Consider the following 9,340-nt stretch of genomic DNA (forward strand, 5'->3'; position numbering starts at 1 on the left):
CCAGTTATTGTAATATGGGTAAAGCAAGCTATCTTTAGTCTGTGCCCAAATCAAAGGCAAGTAAAGGCATAAAAAATAGTATAAACTACTACCAGAGCAGTGAAAATTAACATTTCTGAGGATAGACATAAGACGTTATCATAAGCATACACTGATTCTTTTAACTTTTGTTTTTAAACCTCATTTTTTGCTTTATTTCAGTATGGAAGAGAAGACAGCGACTGGGCAGTGCTGGTGTCATGAAGGTGGCAGAGTTCAGACCCTCCATACAGACCTGACGTCTGAACAATGACAAATTCTCTAGTTGCCAGTGCATAGCATAGTCCCAGTATCAATTTGCTCGCCAGGATGATTGTTTCCACAATCTGGCAAATGTGAACACAATCATTTTGATTTCTACTGTAATCCTCTTGGTAGAAGCCTGTCTTCTTGGTAGAGGTGCTAAATGTTAGCAATAGAACCTTCCCAATGGTTTTCTTAGTGCCTCCTTATATACAGTCTGAAAACTTGTAAAATGCTCTTCAACTGCTCTTCAGTTTGGTTTGTTTACTGCCACCACCAACAGAACATGTGTCACATGAGGATATTGCCTGTTAGCTGCCCACGGGGTTCTGTTGACATTATTCTGCCTTTTGCTCTGTGTTTGGGAAACAAATTTAGCCATACACTGTCCTCTCATACTCTGCTTGTATAGGAGATTCCTGAGTTTGCATAGCTTGTTAGTGCCCTCATACTCTGTCCAATAACGCTAGCCTGTAGCCCAAAATTCTCTGAGTCAGTCTAGCCTGCAAGATGGTCCCTGCTGGCCTATTGCCCTTTCCTCTCTGGGGATTTGCAGTGGCTGCTTGGGCAGAGCATTCCTCTCTTAAGAGTTGAGTACATCCTTCTAGACGTGATTTAAAGAGGCTGTGTCAGGCCCTGCTGAGATAAAAATTCCCCTTTGGCCTAGCAGAGCTGGGCTCTGCAGAGCCCAAGTGGACAACACACTGTGTTGCCTTCCAGGTGAATGTCTAGAAAGTGAAATTAGACAGCTTTGGCTGTGAAAATTGAACCATTCTTCACAGCAACCAAACCTTTGGATTGAGGAGTTTCTTCCATCATCCACTCAGATAATTTGGATCAGAAAAAATGTTTTCCTCACCCCTTTCATATACTTGCTGTGTCCAGCCTCCTTTAACACATGTACTGTAGAAGGGCCTTCCTGTTAAGGAGCAAGCAGTGTTGTCAGCAGAAAATGTCTAGAAGGAAAGAGGTTTGCATTCAAACCCTGATTTCATTCTGGTTAAGCAGATAATTCATAGAATACTGCTTTCTCACATGCAGTCTTGATTCTTTGGCAGCAATACAGAGCATGTAGCCCATAGCTGGGGTAGTAACTTCTGCAAATGTTCACTAAAAACCATCCTGCAATATTTATTAGCTTTCTCCTTCTGCAGACAGCTTTGTTGAACAGCTTTAAGATACCTCTTGCCAAAAAGGATAACCGTATTCTGTATCAATGTTTCAAAGTGCTACTTCAGTATAAAACTGGTGGAACTTTATTGACACTTTATTGAAGTCCTATAAGAAGTAAAAGTGAAACATTTCTTGTTCTAGTTTGCAGTAGAGATGCACCAGTATTAAGGGAAACATTTAGCACTTTAATTTTTTTGAGACCAACAGTATCTCTCCCATGCTTAATAAGTCCTTTGTAGTTACTGGCATTTGTTAACATAGTTTAAAAAGGCAAAATATAATTTCTAGTGGACCATCCATGCCTTATGCAGCTGATGAAGAGCAGCCTTATGGCTTCCTGTTCATTTTTGGTCACATTTTGAAGACCCCTCCTTAGCCATCACTTTCTTCTGCTCCCTCAGATCTTGATTTTTCCTGTCTTTGACTGCAGTCCAGTCTGATCTTTTAATGAAGAACAGTTGAAGGTTCTCTCTGACAATGTAACTATTGTTAAAAATTGATGGATAATTTTTTCTTTAGTCTACAACTGTAAACATAAAATGTTGTTTCACTCACAGTAGCCACAGTGTTGTGACCATTTGAATCTGTATCCTCTGCTGGTCTTTGTTCAGTATCTTACTATGTGTTATAAGCTGCCGGATAGTCTTTCCTTTAATTAGTAGTCTTTCCTTTTATTTAATTGGATGGCTGGAAAAATAACCATGGGGAATATATCAAGGTGCAACATGGGGTAGAGAGTTTTACCCAATGAGGGCAGTATCAAAATTAAAGAGTGCCTTTAACCAGAGTGTGGCGTGGAGCTCTCTAAAGATGATGCAATGAGCAACCATTTGTGGCTTACTGGCGCTGAGTAATCTTCCCTTAAATTCATCTTTGCAAATGCAGCAAATGGAAAAGTGAAACTATCTAACTTCAGATGCATGGCAAAGTGGTTGTGCAATACCTGAACGTCTCAGCTTTGACAGAGTTGATAAATGATGCCATATATCAAAAAATCCCCATAGAGCCCTCAGCATACCAGCAGCAATCTATTCACTAGGCAGAAGGAACAAGGACCAGTAAGAAGAGTTATTTTACTGAACAGTAAACCTGAAAGTTGTGTAAAACTTCCTTAAATTGGTTGCAAGTCATTTAACATGAAAGAACCAGGTGGTTTCATTTGTTGTGTTTTGCACTGTTTCCTGCACTGACCAGAGAGACACCTCTCTTTTTTCTGCTGATGCAGACTTCAAAATGAGGAGAGTTGATAGTGCAATGACCCACAGAAATGAGTGGTCTTTTCTCCCAGGGAAGAATGAAAACGTGGAGTGTGTGTATGTTAATTGTTGTCTTTAACATCTTGGTTGATTGCCTTGCGCTGTCTGTGTCAGCTTAAAGCTGTGCTTGTTTCCAGGGGAATAGGTTTTAGATTTTTAACTTTGAAACCTAAATAAGAGAGCTGACAGGACAGTATAGTACAGGAAATTCTTCTGATGTTGCATGCTGAACATCTGAATTCTGGCAGTGCATTTTATCACATTAACCAAAGGAAAGAAATAACATGTGTTTATAACAATCAGTATTTGATATTGCAGTCTCCTTGTTTTCACTTGTAAAATTTAGGAGGGAACTGTGGTATTCCCTGAGCTGGTAACAGATTGTAGAAGAACATCTGCACATCTTTTCTCCATGTGCCCTATTTGTTTAATTGCAACAGATTTACATAGAAGGAGTATGGTACATCATAGCTAGGCAATTATCCCTTCTTCATCACTTAGTTATGGTTCTGGTAATTGATAATTTAAGACATAAGATAGTCTAACATTAGCGAAATTTGAAACTGTTCAAAAAAGATCAACAAATTAATATTGTTATGTGATATTTGCATAATTGGCTGCGATTATTTAATGCTTAATTGGGTTGATCAGATGAGATTCAGCCTTTCACATGCTTATGTTTTACAAACACTAGTACTTTAAAATGATAATAATGAAATCTAATTTTCATATGTTCTTTTTTCTCCATTCTTTTGATTATTATTTCCTGTATTGAGCATGTCCTTAATTTTCAGTTCGGTTAGCATGATTCATGACTAGGAAAAACGTCCTTCAAATAACAGAATTTTCATGGCATTTCTACAGGCCATTCTGGTGCCAAGAATTATGATAAGCTTCAGCAACTGGCATTACTTAACCAGATTGTTAACTGCAGTGAGGGCAAACTCACTGAGAATTGACAGGGACAGACCCAGGTGAGGATGCTGATAAAGTTTCCTAGGGTAGACAACTTGTTCCGTCCATAGCAGGGCAAAACAAACATGTCTTTTCTGGAGTATAGAAGGGAGGACTGATGAGGCAAAAGCAAGGTAGTGAGATCTCTCTGCCAGCCTTTGTTTACACCTGTTTAACTATCTCAAGCCAAAAAGCAGTTATCAGCCATTCCTCCTCTTTGTATATAACCTCTTGCTTGGGTTTGCCTAATTCAACATAGAGATATCATGGGTCCTTTTCTGTATAGTTATTTTTATTATTTATCCTCAGGCATGAAGAATGGTAATTTGGAAAAATGTGATACTTGAAAGTCTTGATTTGGAGTGCAAGTTATTTGAAATGTCTGTCTTCCAAGAGGTAGACAAAAAACCAGCTGGGACTGATCTCAGAGCTACTTCATTAGAGGAGGAACCCTCTTGAATTCAATGGCCTCTCCAAAACAATTGCATAATCCCAGCAGGTTGCTGAATGTGAACTGTCTGTTCACTGTGCCTGGCTCTGGAGTAGTACACAGAGGTGTACAGAGTTAGTGGCACATCCTGGCAGACTATGGTACACTGCCTTTCTCTGCATGGGATGCACCCTGCTAAGGGTAAGTTTTAATGTTCTGGTGGCAGGCCGATGTCCTGAGAAGTGGCAGCTGTAAGTGATGCCCTGAGATAGTTGTTGCCCTGTTCCTTTCTGTCTTTCTCTCGCTTGCACCCATTCTTCCCCAGCTTTCTTTTGCTGTCTCATATCTAAAAGTGACTATTTAAGCAAATTGGCATTCTTCTTGCTTTTAGCAGTAGTGATGGTTATAAAACAACAAAAAAGGTAGTTTTTGTATTCCAGCTGTTGAGGGATCAGAATTGTGCTTTACCACCAGAGCATGTAGTCCCTGAACAGACTGCCACTGACTTTGTGACCCTGGACAAGTTACCTAAACTCTTTCTGAGTGCAGAGTATTAGTACTGCCACTTATACCACTTCTAACTCTAATCCAAACTTTTGCTTAAAAACTTACTTCATTACAGATCAAATTAAGCTTTCCAGAAAAAGCTTTTTAAGCAACAAGAAATATGCCCTGTAAAGTCCAGTATTTCAAGGGTCACATTAGAATAAACTAACTTGGTTATGCACGGAAAAAATGTTATTTAAATAAGAAGTACATTCAAGGTTTGCTGCATAAACCCACAAATGTGGAACAAATGTAGAATATAAAAATTAGCATACAGAATGACCTTGACAAGAGAACTTAATCTCAGACTGGGCCATCCTATTGGAAAAGTGATACTTGAAGGAATCAGGACACCTCTCAGTGTAAAGTCATGAGCATGGGACTACATTAGAGGTGCACTCATAGCACTGAGACAGACCTCTTTATCCATCTTGATCAAAAATTCGCTGTACTGCAGTGCTTACCAATTTGGAGGTGTGAAAGATCGGTGTTTTACTGTATTTTGTCTCTAACCTCAAGATTTAGAAAAATAATTCATAGGTTCTAAACAATTTAAACTCAAAAATTTCTTAATAAGTTATTTGTAATTTTTAGCCATAAGAGCAGAAGAGAATACTGGCATTGCATTGGTGAAAAATACTGTTGTATCAGTCCTCCTGTCCATGCCTTGCTTTGAGCATGATTCTTATTAGTAAGAATTCCAGAATATTTTCTCTGACTGCAAAATCTGAGTGGCATCTATAGTACACTTGGCAAATATATCCCCAGCTCCATAAAAAGCAAACAGAACTAACTTGGGCATTACCTTGAGCTAGAACAGTCAGGTACATTAGGACATTGGGGCTTAGCAGATAAGGAGCAATCCTAAATAACAACAGTAAATAGATTTGAAATAAGATAGTCAATAGATTTGGAATTAAGTTTGGAATTAGTAGCTCAGATAAACAGAAATCTCATTAATTACACTAGCAAGGGTAACCACATAAATATACTAAAAAAGTAATGGTAATTATATTCCCCAGTAGTAACAGCATGGTTCTCTCTGAACATGAATTTATATTCTTTGCTTACACTAAAATTTAATTTGTCATGTCTGATTTTTACCACAATCCTGCATTTTCATGCCATGCTTTAAAAAAAAAGTCTCTTAAATTTCATGTTCATGAGAAGATCTTAAGGAAGATTTAAGACTTTGATTTAAAATTTTAAAGCCTTTAAAATACTTGCTGGGTAAAGTTAAGGTAGAAACAGGGAAGACAACTTTGTGCAAGCATTTGAATAGTGTTCTAAGTGGTTTACCAGCACTGGCCATTTTTGGTTTTTACCAAAGAGGTATGCAGGGAATAGTTGATAAAATAAGCTTATTGCTTGTTTTCCTGAGTAAGAGTTGGGGAAGTTTCTAAGAGCTGGTTCTCTTAACACTAACTCTGTATAGTTCCTGATTCTGTCAGGCTTAGAGCAGTCATTTCAGGGGGAGGTAGAGGAGCTCAGAAGCTTTTCTCAGGCAGTACTGTCCTGCAGAAAAAGATTTTCGATCCTTTTATGATCAAAGTGATTGAGGTATGAGCATGGAATCTTTTAAACTTTGCATCTTTTTATAAAAATTTCGTTTTTCATTTTAGCGTTTTGATACAGTGTTGCTGAACTGTTGTCTTACACTATCATACTGCAGTAGCTTATAAGAAGAAAGCAAACATTCTTTATGTAATCACCTCCTTCCTGTATGCCAAATCCCCTGGTCACTGTGATTTGGTCACCACTAGAATCATGCTCACTTTGGGTGAAGTAACTGCACCCTGCTTGTGCTAAACAAAGCACTTAGTGCTGGCAGCAAAGGCCAGAGCAGGGAGTGAAAAGTCTGCTGGGTCAGGAAGAGGCATGCCAGGAGCAAGAGTGAAAATACCCATCAGGTCAGTGAGGCAGGAGGTCAGCAGCACGTCATAGCCGCTCTTGTTCAGTCCAGCTGAGGCACCACCCTGGCACGTCAGAAATCCAGCAGGATCAGCGACTGATGTTGGTTTTAAAAATGCTCTTATTCAGTTGCTTAAACACCTCCATCTGTGCCTGCATTTTCAGCCTGAGCCCCTGTATCTTCGCTGAAAGCTGCAACATACTTTTATGTGTTCTCAAACTGGAATATTTGGTCAAACAGCTAATGCTCCATACCACCTAACAGGTCACTGATGTGTTATCTTCCCATAATTTGTGATAAGCCCAGTGGTTGGCTAGAGCTGCAAGTAGGAGACAAACACATCACTAACACTATTTCTTAGTCCAGAATGTTCACAAAGGGTGCATCTGTTCCCTTTGTCTCCCGCGGAGACAGCTTGGACTCACCTTGGCCACTGAGTGACAAAATGTAGAAGGTTCTTTGCCATGATGGAGACAAGTTAGAGTTTCATCTGAAGCTATTTACAAACAATTTATGTTGGAAAGCCAGAAGTCCCCACCTGCTTGACCTTTGAGACATTTAGAAGGGTGCAGTAGTGGTTACTGAAATTGTGGCACATAAGCAGTGGGAAATTAGCAACTTAGGGAGGGAAAAGTAAACACCTCCGAAGGATCTCTGTTTTCTCAAATGTTGAAAGTGAACTGGGTGTTTTACGAGAATCTGAAGCATATAAAAGCAGTAAAGGACAGATGTGTGAAAAAAGTACTGGATAAACTAAAGGAAACTCTACCTCATTATTCTCTAAAGGTTTTGTAGAAGCACAATTTAGAGCTCCTAATGGCATTGTTATGTAGCAACCGTCTGGCATGAAAGAAGCACTATTTGTATGTCTGTAAAACCTGTAAGAACTGTATTTTGCTGGCAGTAGAAACAGTCTGTACTATTTGCGGTTTTCCTCATCAAATCTGTAATTATTCAATGTTTCTGTCTCCAATAAAGGAATTTAATTGGCACCTGTTTGTGGGATGTTATGAAACCATTGGTGTTGAGCTAACTAAGTGTAATTATGCCATAGATGGGAGCTGCTATGAAATAAATTCTTGAAGGCTGGATTAAAAGAAGTGTGGTGAAGAAGGCTGGGTGAAGTGTGGCATGTAAGAGCAGCAAAGCAAGGCTGAAGTGGCAGACATGCACCTACCCTGCCAAGCCTGGAGGCTGAGCCAGTTATCTCACTTACAATAAAATGCTGGACAAATTAAGCAGTAAAAGTACCTACCTGCTAACCATGTAGTCATGAAACAGTTTTTAATATGCCAGGACTGTGTGGCAGTGATTGAATACAGCTCCCATTCTAAGGGTTTGGGGTGATGAAGTCAAGGGAGAGAATGCCAGACAACAGCTTTATACTTGGAACACTTACTTCACAGGACATTTTTGAACAGTCATCACTCCCAAATAGTTTTACGAGTGGGAAGCCTTTTGAAGATGGAAGGTACTGGAAGTGAGTGTCATTAAAATCTTGATATTTGCCATGTGTAGTGGCTATATTTACAAAAAAACTTTACGTATTCCCCCTCTCCAGGGAAGAGAATACTGTGATTAAAAGTAGTACTCATCCATGCTGTAGTAAAGGAATCAGGGTACATTTTCCACCTGGTTTAGTTCTTGGTGACTTCATAGAAAGCTGGCATGGACACAGGACACTTTAAAGAAGCTATAGATAGGTAAGTACTCAGGGTTATTAATTACTGCTAGGAGAATGAACCTAACATGTCGGAATCTGACTTCTTTCCTGTGTCTTGGCCTCTCCCCTTTTCATCCTAAGGGAACCTTTCTGAATTCCAGCTTGAGCCCCAGCTTTCAAACCTTACCTATCCCAAGTAGTAATAAGTTGAGGATTGATCATAAAAGGTGCTGAGTGGGCTTCAGAGACTAACCTGTGCCTTTTAGCAATATTTTAAAATACTTTCTGTTTTTCCTCCCATTTGAAATATCTCAGTAGCAGGCAGTATCTCTGTCCAGTAAAGCACTTGCAGAATCACCACCAGCACTGTGTTGTTGGGGCTGGAAGGTACCAATTCTGAGAGCTTTGATCCAGGATATAAAACCCTTGTAAAGTTGATGTGACAAAAAAAAACTCCCAAACCCTCAGTTTTAATTAAAATAGTAACAGTGAGAGGGCAAAGCAGAAAGCAAACAGCCAGTGTTCATATAACGAAGGCATGAGAAAAAATTTTGGGGATTCCAGTATAGGCAGTCAGAATTAGAAATGCCGATTTTAAGAGCATATCAACAAAAGTGTCAAATTGAAGCTTTCCTTTTCCCTTTAATTTTGCTCACTGTTTTCATATTGTGGCATCACAGTGATGATTTTTAACAGCTGTTAATGAATTACCCCATTGGCCAAGAAGAGCAGAATTTTCTGTAGTAGTACCTTCGTTGTTCTGGTGCTTCTCCAATGACAAACTTGTAAAAGACACAGGAATGTGGAAAGTGTGTCTGCTGCTCTCTCTCCCAAGGAAATGGTTTTTAGTGCTTGGTAAGAAAATGTTTGCCATGCTTCACCTGCAGGTGGTACTATACTATATCTGTACAAAATAGGGATTTTAAATTCTGAGCTTTCAAGGAAGCTGTTCTGAAATTATTTCAGAATAACTTCTGTTTATTAACAGTTCTCATTTTGCACATGACATAATTCTTTCAGAAGATTCAACTGGTTTATTCAAGCTCTTAGTGTTATTTAGACAGTTATCCTAAACTTTGATTGTGGTGTAAGTTAACCCCCTTTTTTTGTTTTAGAATGGTGTG

At 39.1% G+C, this 9,340-nt stretch overlaps 1 protein-coding gene across 2 annotated transcripts in view; it reads left to right on the plus strand.

Moving 5' to 3' along the window:
* Positions 1–7,545, plus strand: part of BCAT1 (branched chain amino acid transaminase 1) — a 60,280-nt gene extending 52,735 nt beyond the window's left edge. The window contains exon 11 of one of the 2 annotated variants that reach the window (XM_002197715.7): positions 202–7,545. In XM_002197715.7, the coding sequence (XP_002197751.3) occupies positions 202–243 (42 nt within the window). In that variant the 3' untranslated portion in view covers positions 244–7,545. The remainder of the gene's footprint in view (positions 1–201) is intronic. The other variant, XM_030263356.4, reaches the window with a different exon arrangement.
* The last annotated feature ends 1,795 nt before the right edge of the window (positions 7,546–9,340 follow it).

This window comes from Taeniopygia guttata, chromosome 1A (assembly GCF_048771995.1).
Source record: "Taeniopygia guttata chromosome 1A, bTaeGut7.mat, whole genome shotgun sequence".
NCBI classification, from domain to species: Eukaryota; Metazoa; Chordata; class Aves; order Passeriformes; family Estrildidae; genus Taeniopygia; species Taeniopygia guttata.